A 13,875-nucleotide genomic window follows, 5' to 3' on the forward strand; every position below is an offset into this window, starting at 1 on the left:
TAAAATTGCAAATTTTTATAGAAGAGTGATTATTAAATTTCATAAATTAGTCAGTTTGAGTGATTGATTGGAGTTCAACAATTTTTATTTAAAATATTGGTATCTCAAGAATATTTTGTTAAATATGATTCAAAGGACAGAGGATCTATGTAAAAATTTAAAATTTGTAATTCATTGGAGCATTTATTGACTCAAGTTACATTAAATATAATTATTTAGACCATTTTTTAGCAGATGTATGCCCCAAATCAGCTGATGGGTGCCATTTAGAGTGATTATCCAATATAGATTAAACCTTGTTTGCCTTAAATTAAACCGTTTTATAGAATTAATAACATAGATATTGTAAAAGATCATAGAAAACTTTTCGTCCATTAACTTTTTAGAAAATATCTTATTTCAAATTTTTTTCAATTCGTGCAGACACAGGCTGAAAATTACTCTTTTATATATTTAATCTTTATTTATATGTATAATAATAGTTGATTTATTTTTTAATTTGCTCCTATGGGATAACAGCTTTTGTTGATATATCCCTTACTTTGTATATTCAAGTTCAATTTTTTAATTTGAACTTCTGTTAATATGATGGCAACACGTTGATAAAAGCTAATTTTTTCCTTTGATGCGCACGTGCGGATTAAATTTTATTTTTATTTTGTGTAAAATATATTGTTAAAAATTGAAACTTAATTTACAGGTTAATGCATTGGTATCATTAAGAAGACAATTTTTTTAGCTTTAACTTGATGCAAAAATCAAATTTGTGCATTATATTTTCGAAAGTTATTGCGGAAAAACGCCGACATTTTGCCTCATTTTTAATTAATTATATTTCCAATAAAAGTTGTAAAAAAAAACCGTTCCGAGGTGCATATTCCCGGTCACCAAAGCATATACATGCTACATTTGGTAGCAATAGGTAGAATGTTCTGGCCTGTAGAACGTTTAGAAGTCTTATGTGCACTACAGAATAATTTTCACTATTTATAAAGTCACAAAGATTTATTCAATAAAAATTTCACGGATTCAATGAAAAATCCAGTTTTTATTTTTAAAAGTATATAAACAAAATAATAATATTTTATTGTTTTTCGGTTTACAAATATATTTCAAAAAATTATGAATTTTAAATGTTAAACAGTCTTTTGACCCTAAGGAATCATATTCTGCAAAATATTCTTGACTCTCTAACTTTTAAATAAATAAATAAAGGTCTATATTTTCCGCGTTCAAATCGGACCGATTTATTAAGTTTTGAATATTACAATATTAGAACAATCAATATATTCATAATTTAGGCCCATCACTCTTGAGAAACTCTGGGAGATGACTGGCTTCTTTGAGATGCTCGATGAACTGTTCTATAATCACCCCTTTTTATTAAATAGTGATCTTGAAATTTTCATAAGTCAGTCATCTTTATTGATTGATTTAGTTGATTGGAGTGCAACTCCTTTTTTTTATTTAAAATATTTTGTTAAATATTACTCACAAGGCGCAGGATGTATGAAAAAAATTTAAAATTCGTAATTCATCAGCATTTATTGACTCAAATTATATAAAACAAAATTATTTATTTCATTTAGACTATTTGTTAACAGATGTATGTTCTGTCACTAAAGGTTTACTAATTAGCTGTTAGATACTAAATAGAGTAGATAACTTGTACATATTAAAACCACACTTGCCTTAAATAAAACTGTTTAATTGAATTAGTAATAAAGGTATTAATTTTCAAAAAATGTCATGTTTCATATTTATTTAATTTCATACAGACACGTACTGAAAATTACATTTTCATGTATTTAATTTGGAAATGATGGTTGATTTATTTTAATTTGATCTTTTGTCAATAAGATGGCAAAGCATTGATAAAAATTAATTTTTTCCCATTAACGTGCTTGTGCAGCTTAAATTTTAATTTTATTTTCTGTGAAATAAATTGTTAAAAAATATGATTAAATTACTTTTAAAAAATCATTAAAAATAGAAATTTAATTTGAAGGTTAAAACATTAGCATCATTGAAAAGATTATATTTTTATTTCTATGTTAATGCAAAAAATCAATTTGTGCTGTAATATTTTCGGAAGTTATTATCGAAAAACGTCAAAATTTCTCTTAATTAATTAAAATTCTATGTAAAAATTCGAAAAAATTGCTCTGAGGGACACATTTTCGGCCTCCAAAATATACATGTACCAAATTTGGTAGCTGTGGATTAAACGATCTGACCTGTAGACACACACACATTGAGCTTTATTATAAGTATAGATATAGATTATGCACTTTTCTGATTCAATTTTTTAAAATGTTGTCATCATTGCTTATATTTCTGAAATTAAACATTAGCTGTCATTTCCAGAATATTCAAAAATTTTACTAACAATATTCTTTAAACTGAAGCTTATTCAATATAGAAAAATAAGCCACATCTTCATATTTTAGTCATTAGCAGTGGAAGAAAAATACCATAGAGAAATCATAGTAGCAACTTTGAAAATGCTGTGGGTTTTCATTTATAATGATAAAAATTTTAAAAAACCTTTAAAAGTGAATTAATTTCAGACAAAAAAAAATTACAGTAATTAAATCAGTATCAATGAAAGAATAATTGTTTGAGTTTTAAAATGGTGTAAAAATTCATTTGCGCTACTATATTTTCAAGAATTATAATGGACAAGCATCAAAATTTGGTTTAATATTTCATATAAAATCTCTTCATGATGAATAATTCCACCTTCTAAAGTATTAATGTGCCAAATTTGATAACTCTTGGTCAAATGGCCTGACTTATACAGTGCCAATATACAGACATGTGTATTCACCTTAATTATTATATGAAAATTGGAAAAGCAAAAAAGGTATGTTGAATTTCGTTTCAGCAATGAAAAGTATTGTTAAAAATTGCATTAAAAAATCTTTAAAAATTGCCTAGTTAAATTGATAACATTAAAAAGATAATTTTTCGAATTTTTATATCATGTAGAAATAATTTTGTTTTATATTTTTGAAAATTGTGATATAATTTTGCGCAGTCTTTATTTAAAATTTCATGTAATAAATTTTAAAGTAATTTAACAATTAATATTTATCATTCTATTCCTTTTAAAATGTGAAGTACTTTTTGCATAAATTTTTTCTAAATTTTGAATAAAGTCATTAGTTGTAAATATTATTCTTATTATTGAGTAAAATGAATCTCTAATATATGTGTAACATATTACTTATCAGACGTCACGTTTAAGATTTTATCAAATTTTTCCCCAACTATTTTTTTTTTCTTCCAAGGAAAAGGGTAGATAAATTCATATTTATAAATTTATCTATCTTACACATAGCGATACGTATATTTAAGATTAGATAACGTGAGAGCGTTCGCCTTGCACATTATTCCGTCTACGAGATAGAAATTGCGTTCGAATTCCTATAATAAAATGTGTTGGTTGAATATATTCATAATTGGAGGTAAGTAATAATTTTTAAATTTTGTTTCATATTCTGAATTCTAAGAAAATTCCTAGATTTTTTTTTTTTTTTTTCGTATTTTATGTGAAGATATTGATTTAAAATTAAGCATTGCATTCTGCTAATGTTTCAAAAATTTTGATTATTACTTATATTAACCTGTTAACTGGCTATGACGAAATATTTCAATGCAAAACGAGTTGAAAATAAGTTAATTACCCGGTTAACAGGTTAATTTCAAGTATGCAAAGATAAAACTGTTGTAAAAAGATAAATTGATTTATATTGTTGTATCATCGAAAAAAAAAAGGGAAAGGAGGAAAAATATATGAATTACTAAGGGGTTCTTCAAACGAACCTATTAACTTTAAAATTTATATGAAAAAAATTGTGGTCAATTTTTATTTAAATGAAATTAACAAAAGTCATGAAGTATTTAAAAATCCATCAAAACAAATTCCTTCACTAGAATCTATGTAACTTTTGCTGAAAAAGATAAAAAGCACTGTGGGATATATTGTCCGCATACTGATTTTTTAATTGTAAAAAAAAACGGTAAGACAGTTAGTTACTTTAAAATAAACAGCAGTGTGAGCTAGCTCTCACGTGACAATCATTAAGAAAGTTTAACTAATGGTTCTGCACTACTTATTTATCTGCATATTATATAACAGGGATATTATTTACAACCCTTTAAATAGGGTTCATCCTATTCAAGGATTGGAAAACGGGAAATCTAGTGGTCAAATTCCAGCTAGACATGCGTCTGATCATAACTTCGACGGTCGTCCCCCTTATGATAAGGGCGACTGATCGACGGTCAGTCGCCCTTATCATAAGGGGGACGTCAGGAACCATACCAGATTAACCTCACACCCTTTTAGTGCGCTATCATTCGACCACTACATTCCGTCTGTGCATCTGAATTATACCTGAAAAAACAATGAACCTTCCTTCCCCACTTGCAAGAGTCCATTGAACAAATGCGGTACAACAGCTTCATAAAAAAAACATTTACAAGATGCCAATCAAGAAAATATATGAACTTGATAATTTAAAATGTTCTACTACTGTAGATTATATATTTAGTTTAAAGGCAAAAAATAAAGAAAGAAAAGGATTAAACTTATGAAAACTTTTCATCAAGAAAAATTTTTTTTTTATTTAAATTTCTCTTGTTTTATGGATTATGAGGTGCCTTTTGGAACTATTAATGATTGAACTTTAAGTGATCCTAAAGACACGTCAAACTACTAAATTATATAAATAAAATTTATCCTTATTAAATTATCCTTAAAGGAATGCTATTCTTTCGAAAACCTAATTATGTTTTCCCTTCAATTTATGCTTTTTTTGGGAGGGGGAGGTGCTGGGGGGGCTAAAATGTAATTAATTGCTAAATATTGGATAAATAAATTTAATGTAATTGAAAACTATTAGCTTCAAAAAAAGTTATAAAAAATTTAAATCTGACAAAAATTATCGAAAAAGTTAAATTGGTTTTTACACTTTTTCTAACAATATGAGAATGAAAGGATTTAATCCACAATTTGATAAATATTTTGGGAGCAATATAGCCAACCTATCATTGCAATAGAATCTTATTTTCTGCACATGTTACCTGTCGGTAAAATACTTGCAAACCTTTAAAATGAAATACCTTTTTTCGCTATCAAAGATAAACATTTGATGCAGAACTAAAGAAGTGTGTGCGATTTGGAATTCTATAGGCCACACTGTATGATGCTTTTTTAAAAAATATTAATTAATTAAAAGGTGAGCAAAATGTTGGCGTTTTTCTGCGATAACTTCCTAAATTATTACAGGAAGAAATTGACTTTTACACCATTTTAAAATTCATAATATGATCTCTTACCAAAGATGTTAACTTTTATTTGTCGTGAATTTTTGTTCCCTATTTTTATATAGCTTTCAAAAATATATTAAGCATATTTTCCAACAATGCATTTCATGTAAAATTAAAATAATATTTAACTTGCACATTATGCTTGCATGAAAAAAATTAGATTTTATCAACGTATTGCAATTATGTTCACATAAATTCATTCTAAAGATTAAATTAAATAAGTTTAAAAGATTAATTTATAAAACTATAATTTTCAGAACCTCTTTGCTTGAAGGAAAATAAATATGAAGCATAATATTTTCTTTAGAAATAAATAATTTTCTCTAACCTTTTAAAATATTTATTTTATTAAATGAATTTTTTTAAAGAAAAATATGATTCCTGCTTATATATAAGATGTCCATTCTAATTAAGACCAAACAACTCATTTTTAAACCATTAATAATATGATTATACATATAATAGTAGTAAAATTATCTAAATGAAGTAAATAATTATACTTTATTTAGTTTGAGCAGATAAATAATATTCTATTGAGTTATGAACTTGAAATTTTTGAACAGCCTTTCGGTCTCATGAGTCATATTTAATAAAATATTCTTCTGACATTAACATTTTAAATAAAAAAAGACTCGTTTATTTATGACTGAAACTGAGCAAATTAAAGTAATTTGAATTTTCCTATTTTATAAAATTGCGCTATTTTAGACCTCTCTAATGGACGTCTCAAAGAAGATGTGAGAATCAGAACCTGGATTTTCCCAAAACTGATTGGCCTAAAATGATGAAATTGTTGATCATCTTAAAATAACGATACTTATAGCTTCACAACTTGATCAGATTTGGCCGCGTATTTTAATGTTTGTTTATTTAAAAGTTGGAGTGTCAAGACTATTTCACTAAATATGATTGCTGAGGATTAAAGGAATGTATAAAATTTAGACTTTATAATTTCTACAGAAGATAATTTATTGATTAAAATAGAATAAAATTTTATTGTTTAGGTTATTTAGATGCTTTTAATGGTAAAACTGAAAACTGAGTTTAGGGATGAATCAAAGAAATTTTTATCAAATAATTCATTGGGATATTATATAAATTATAAAAAATATTTTGTAAAACTTATAAAATTTTAACAATTTTATTTTCTCTACTTACATTTGTAGGAAAACATACTTGGCTGCAATAAAGTTTTTGCATTAGTTGAATAACTTCCGTCCCATATTTTAGAAGAGACGGCAGGAAATCAATGAAATGCATAGTATAATGAAAAAAAAACCGTTTAAGGCTAACCGTTAAGTTTAAAAATATTTTGCTAAAGATGAAATTAACACTAAATTGCATAAAAATTTTAAGTGAAAGCTTTAAGGACCTTTAATGTCAGGTAACCAGCTGATCATCAAAGGCAGCTAGTAAATAAATAAAGGAAAGTCATTGTTCAAGGAAAGTTCTAATGTTTAAAAAGTCAAGGAGAACTGAAATTGTTAACTTTAAAAAAGATAAATATATTTCCGCTGAAAAAAATTATTGCTGTTTCTATTAATTATTTTAAAATTTTATACCAAAACTTTGGAAATCAGTATTTGATTGAAATAACAATCATTAAAATCTTTACTTAATAAATTTGTTTATCGCAGAAAAATAGAATTCTGGTAATTTATATGAAGCTTTCAAGGGATTTTTCGGTTGTTTCTTAGTTGTTAAGCATCTGCCAATTCAAAAATATACCAAAGTGTTAAAAATGTAATAATCAATACGAAATGGTTTTATGTTTAGGCTGGATGAGGTACAACTTAATTTCTCATTTCATTCAATTTCTCTGGGGTGATGATGTCTTCTCTTCTGAGACTTAGGGCTAGGGAATAGGGAAAGATGTAGTGAGTCAGCAGTAGTCAATATTAATATATTGAGAAGATTTAAGAGATGCCGTAAGTAGGTGAGCGCAATTTCTTTCCTGCGAGTTCTTTCTAAGGGCTTTGTGGTATTACAATTTTTTTTAATCCATTTGTTGCTTTTGAGCTGGCATTTACTGCAAGAGTTGTACTTCTATACCCTTCGCCTGTATTTTGTAACTAAGTATCCATGTTCTTATGTAAAAAAAAAAGTCATTGTTTGTTATGGTGCCTGTTAGACTTTATACTACATGAGTCAAGAACGGATTTTTGGATAATTTTCAAAAGCATTCTTATGTTTTTTTATTATGGCTCAAAATAGGAATGTATGAAAAATAATGCTAGTTTATGTTGTTTCAGTTATTGCCGGATTGGTATCATGTGACATCGATTGCTTCGATAAAGAATCGAGCCCTTGCAGACCACGATTGCCAACTGACGAAACCTCAACTCTTGATGATTTTTGCAGGTTAGCATATGTTTGAAGAGTATATATATTTTTTTACCTTTTGTTTATTGTCGAATTAATAACTACATAGCAATATTGACATTGAATTTTACATTTCTCAAAATTATTTGTTTTTATGTGTTTAAAAGTTCATTGTGAGCTTTTTTTTTTAGCCCTTGTCCTAGCCGAGAAAAATATCTAATGTTTTTTTTTGTTGCTATTTTTTATACTTGTTAATAATTATAAATTTTCAATACTAGTAATTTTTCAAGAATAGGTAATTAAAATTTCTAACATTGTTCAATGTTTATCGTCTTTGAATAGAAATCTTGGTTAAACATTTGTTATAAAAATTGTAGAGTAAATGAAAGGCAAAATTCATACTTGGTTTTAATCAAGCAATTCAAAGATTTATTTTTTAGAAAAAATAAAATAGAACTTGAAAATTTTTCAATAGAATGCAATTTGCATAATTCTAATAATACATTTTTAGCTGCTCGGATAAAATCTCATCATTCCATTGTCTTTAAAAAATGGAATTCTGCAAATGAAAAATTTATGAGCTTTTATGCCATTCTATAGTGTTGTTCCTTGTTGCCATGTAGGATAATGAAACTCTTCAAACCAACATGTCTATCAATATAAATAGTTTTCACGTACTTTATATGATTATATTTATGTGGAATTCTTTAATTTGGTGATTAATTTGATCATGCATTGTAATTTATTTAAAGTGTCGAATCTATAAACAGTTTCGGAACCTAAACATAAAATTTACAAATAGGGAAACATTTTTTTCTTGTTTTTAATTAATAAACATTGATTTCACACATCATAGCTAATACACAAACGTATATCATCCATATAATTATTGATTAAAAAATATATTTTGGTTTTATTATTGACGAATCTAAAATAGCAATTAACTCTAACTATTGATTGAAAACATTTCATTTTATAAATGATTGCCAAAAAGAAATTTTCTCTTTCAGATCTCAGCTTCCTTTCATTAATTGTTTGAACAATGCTGCCAATAAATGTAAAAGTTTTCAAGAGGAAATTGAAAGTTGGTTTGATGCAGTAAAGGATGCCTGTACCGATGGAACTAAACTAAATAAAGGTATTTAAGAATTCTCCTATTTTCAACACTTCATTTTTCATTAAAATTCCTTTAAAAACCCTTATATTGCATTTGTATATTCTATTATAATAAAGCATTTCATATTTTACGACATATATTATCATTAATTAATATTTGTATTGCCTTTAGTTTTTAACATAAAGATATAAAAAAATTTAAAAAAACTGAATATATTCGGTATTTTAAATTATTTTTAGCAAAAAAAAAAAAAAAATGAATGAAAGAAATAGAAGAAGTTTCCACTGAGACATCCACTGAGTTACACTTTGCTTCTGACGCAGTTAACATGATATTGCTAATGAGCTGATGCACTATCTATAAATAGCCACAGTTATGATTAAAACTCTTGCGAAACGCTTTATAAGGCAGATCGTTGCACCTAGAGCTCTCAAATTTTGTATGAAATTACTTCGTGATTAGTAGGCATTTTTTTCCCAGTTTTAATTTGATTTTTGAACAAAACTAATCGAAATTTTAACATTTTCCTGTATAATTTCCGACTTATTAATGTGTAAAAGCCATTTAGCATTGCTTTAAAATTAAAAAAAAAACAGACTTTTTAATGATATCAGCTTTAATTCTCTACATTTTTTCTGTAATTTTAATAAATTTTTTTAAATATTTTATAACAATAGTTTTTATAGTTTTGGTTACTGTATTTGCACATATATGCATTGCGATGATATTGTTAGAAAAAAATCGAATACGCAGTAGCAAAACGGTGGAAGCATATCCAAGGACATAAATTATAGTAAACAGCAGCACAAAGCACTTAGATAGAATTTATTGGAGATCAACTCTCCAAAAAGAGATTTAGCTCATCTACTGTCCTTGATTCACCTGCTTGGCATCTGACTCTTTCTCATTTGTATGCTTCTGCTTTTCGTAACTCCCGTGACAGAACATCAAATGTTCTAGAACACACACCGAAAGAATCTCAAGTCCTAATGGAAACATTGCGAAAACTTCATAAGGTTCGGAAATCTTTCTTTTTGTCGCCAAATTCTTCGCCAAAGTTAAAAGGGTCATTAACCTGACATCCATTCAGCATCCTTCAGAGCTATTTGTAAAACTCTTTTCTTTGTCATGAAACTATACAGAAAAGTAAAATCACAGAATTCTGAACAGTTTTGAATACAATTTTATGTGCAAGCTATCTTTGCTATAATAAACAGAACATTTTAAAAAATAATATAAGGATAGGTGAATCAATCCTAAAACATTGCCATGCCTACAATGTTTGAGACTAAATGTCTTTAATTTTTCATTTTAGAACTCGAAGCAGGTGCAGAGTGCATGAGGGGAGCTACCAGAGAGGCAGAATGCCTCGTCGGCTCTGAAGAGGACTTAAAGGATGAACCAGAAGACAAGCAACTGTGCCAGTAAATATGTTATTTCTTGTAATGATTACTTGATTAGCTTATAAAATCTTTATAATCTAACTATAAGGAAATACTTTGTAACACTTTAGACAAGCAGGTAAGATATTAACTGAGAGGCTTTAAGCCTTTAATCTCCTATAGTCAAAAAATTGGAAATATGCTATGCTACTGACTCTGATTGGTTTAACTTGCATGCATGAATTGAAGTTTAATTTAGTCATTACATTTTTAGTGTCTGATGTGGCAACTTGTATTAAAAAAATAGAATATATTCAAAACGCAACTAGATGAAATTGATTTTAAAATGGCTTGATATAAATTTATGTAAATATTCAATTTATTTTTTAACCATTTACAAAAGAAATAAATTGATTACATAAATTTATGTCAACTTCATCTCGTCATATATATATTTGAAATATACTAATTGGGATCTCTAGCAATAAAATCTGACATATTCTGATGCCAAGAACTCACAGTTAATATACTAGGGGCGTTCAAAAAGTAAGTTACAGTCAAACAATTAGGTCATAAATACTTTATTGATAAGTCTGCTACAATACAATATGACAGACATACTAGCACACTATTTCTCTACATAATCACCCAGTCGCTGGAAACATTTGTCGGAACGTAGCACTTGATCGTTGATGCCCTGACTATAGAAAATATCTCCTTGGTCCTGGAGCCAGCTTAGAACAGCTGTCTGAACCTGGTCATCGTTGGAAAATTGGCTTCCACCCAAATGTTCCTTGAGCTTGCCGAATATGTGAAAAGTCACAAGGCGCCAGATCGGAACTGTACAGTGAATGCTGCCAGACCTCCCATCCAAAACTGTGAAGCAAACTCTGAGTTGTGCTTGCCTTGTGCGGTCTTGCATTGTCGTGCAAGAGGACAATGCCTTTGCTTAACTTTCCACATGTCTTATTTTTCATAGCTTTGAGCAAACCTCTTAATGTTTCACAATACGACTCAGCATTAATGGTCGCACCCTTCCACATAAACTCGGTGTAGACAACTTCTTCACAATAAAACAGTCAGCGGGGAATTTACACGCTGATGGGGGAACTTTGGATTTTGTTCTCACAGGCGATGATGTGTACCTCCATTCCATTGACACCGTAATGATACGACTTAAAAAATCATTATCTTCGGTAGAATAACGTTGAAGGAATTCCAGGGAAGCCGCAAACCTTGCTCCTTTCTGTTCGAAACAGAAAGAATAATGAACCCTTCGTGAACATAATTTTCGATAATCCAGTTGGTGATGGACGATGGAATGAGCACTGCCAACTGATATTCCCAAGTTCTGTGCAATGTGTGTGATGCTCACTGTGCGATTGCTGGGAATAATGTCTTCCACCCGCTGCACCATGTCTGATGTGCTCACCGTTGTTGGTCTTCCTTATTTTCCCACTTCGATTAATTCTGTGCGACCATCTTCGAACTGCACCATTTCACAATGGCTGGACGTGACATTGCATGTGGCCTATACACTCCCAATATTTCACGATGAATCTCCGTACTCCTTAAACGTTTTGCCCACAAAAAACGTACTGTTCCGCGTGCTTCAACGTTGGAGTAAGATTCCAGCTGACACGCCATTTTTTTTTCCTTATACTACGCAGCAATGGCTTTCACTATCCAAATGAAATTGCTACCATTGTAAGTCGTGGAATTCAATTATTGACTGGACAAGCTTAGCTCTTGTTCCGCCATGATGCCATCTGTGGAGGAACAAGAGTAGCTTACTTTTTGAACGCCTTTTGTATGTCGAAAATCTTCAATGATCGAAGAAAATTTTTAAGACCTCGCTAATTAAGAACAGTTTTGTTTCTCAAAACTTTGAAAAGATATCAATTGTTGATTAAAAGTAAGCTTGTTTTCTAGGTTCACTCTATGAATCAGATATTTGAAACAGTGCAGATGAGTACATTCAATGCCATTTTCTTGGTCACAAGAGTGACAGTGAGAAATCAATCATAAATATCAAATTTATTCATTAGGGCCAAAGTATTAACCATTCGGTAACTGTACTATTATTATTATGTCCTCTCGTAATTTTAATCCATGGTGCAAAAGTATAAAATGGAAGGAATATCCCTTATTGGTTCTTGTTATTTTAATAAGTTTGGTGCGTATTTTGAATATCTGATAATATCTTCAACGACAATTCAATATTGTCACATCTTGGATGTATTCTCTTTCTTTTTCAATACAAGTTGCCACATGTATGCTTTTAAAATATAGGGTGTTCATTAATTATTGTCGGGGTTTCCGTACCTCATAACTTTCGAATAAAAAATATTACGCAAAAGCCGATTACGTATTCGTAAATTACAACTCAAAGAATTTTATTAATGATATTAAAGTGTAAAGCTTGCACAATTTGCACTTTGTAGGCATTCAGCTGAAGGCGATTATGTATTCGTAAATTCGCTGAACAAATTTTGACTTTTGATAATCGTGAGGTTTCTCTGAGCCCCATATTCTACAGTTATGTTAATTCACTTTTTTTGACACGTGAAAAGTGGATTCGTCACTGAAGAACCATTTCCGAAGGTAATTTTCATCATCCTCGATTCGAGTCAAAATTTGTTCAGCGAATTTACGAATACATAATCGCCTTCAGCTGAATGCCTACAAAGTGCAAATTGTGCAAGCTTTACACTTTAATATCATTAATAAAATTCTTTGAGTTGTAATTTACGAATACGTAATCGGTTTTTGCGTAATATTTTGTATTCGAAAGTTATGAGGTACGGAAACCCGGACAATAATTAATGAACACCCTATATAATAAAATAAAATCTCAGTTCACGCACAACAGCTAATTACATTATACTCAGTAGCATTTTGAGTTTCTGTTCTTCACCTTTCTTGCGTCCTAATTATGTCATGCTATAAAAAATACACGAATTCAAAATATTTATCAATTATTATCAAAATATTTGTTCAATTTCAGTGTTTAAATATTTATAATATATTTAAACATTGATCAAAACGTTCCGAAATAAATATTTATAAAATATTTATCTCAGAATTCGAAATTATTTTGAATGATATGATTAATAAGATATAACAAGATTGTGACAAAGAAAATAAATATGTGATTCATTATTTCTTTTCAGGCAATTTGAAAGCGTAACAGACTGTCTGTACCAGAAGGTAGAAAGAGCATGCGGCAGAAATGTTGCAGATTCTTTCCTTGCAGTGTACGATCCGATGATTAAATACCAATTGAAAATCTGTAAAGAAATTATACTTAAACGGAACTAACAGAAGAATAAAGTTAATAAATTATTTTATTTACAAGATGTTTGTGTAAAGTGCATTCCTTATTTATTTTTTCTGTTCTAAAAATAACTTATTTCCTCAAATCCTAGGCAGAAGAGATTTGTAGTGGTACGCGTAAGTAAATACCATTTTATGTTTCATTTAATTTTATTATTTATTGATTGTAAAAAAAAAGTTATTGAATTTTGTCATGTTTTACCTCCATTAATAATAAAGATAAAAAAGTAAAATTGTGGATGTATGCGTGCTTGCGCTTTCGTCAGTGCGCGTGCGCGTGCGGGATGTGTGTATCGTGCATATACGCTTTGGAAGGTAGAAATGAGCACTTCGGAGTGATTTTTTTAAAATTTTTAATTAGAATTTTAGTTAATTTAAAGT

At 28.8% G+C, this 13,875-nt stretch overlaps 1 protein-coding gene across 1 annotated transcript; it reads left to right on the forward strand.

Moving 5' to 3' along the window:
• The first annotated feature begins 3,360 nt into the window (after positions 1–3,360).
• On the forward strand, positions 3,361–13,517 carry LOC129966609 (uncharacterized). Its single transcript, XM_056081110.1, has 5 exons — positions 3,361–3,470; positions 7,590–7,698; positions 8,670–8,797; positions 10,092–10,200; positions 13,332–13,517. The coding sequence occupies exons 1-5, from the start codon at positions 3,440–3,442 to the stop codon at positions 13,477–13,479; spliced, it is 525 nt and encodes a 174-aa protein (XP_055937085.1). The 5' UTR covers positions 3,361–3,439; the 3' UTR covers positions 13,480–13,517.
• Positions 13,518–13,875: the final 358 nt, after the last annotated feature.

This window comes from Argiope bruennichi, chromosome 1 (assembly GCF_947563725.1).
Source record: "Argiope bruennichi chromosome 1, qqArgBrue1.1, whole genome shotgun sequence".
Taxonomy (NCBI): Eukaryota; Metazoa; Arthropoda; class Arachnida; order Araneae; family Araneidae; genus Argiope; species Argiope bruennichi.

Excerpts from the sequence above, each read along its gene's own strand:
- LOC129966609 (XM_056081110.1), top strand. The coding sequence starts at position 3,440 with ATGTGTTGGTTGAATATATTCATAATTGGAG. Across the intron at positions 8,798-10,091 it reads TGGAACTAAACTAAATAAAG|AACTCGAAGCAGGTGCAGAG; the intron begins GTATTTAAGAAT and ends TTTTCATTTTAG. Across the intron at positions 10,201-13,331 it reads GAAGACAAGCAACTGTGCCA|GCAATTTGAAAGCGTAACAG; the intron begins GTAAATATGTTA and ends ATTTCTTTTCAG.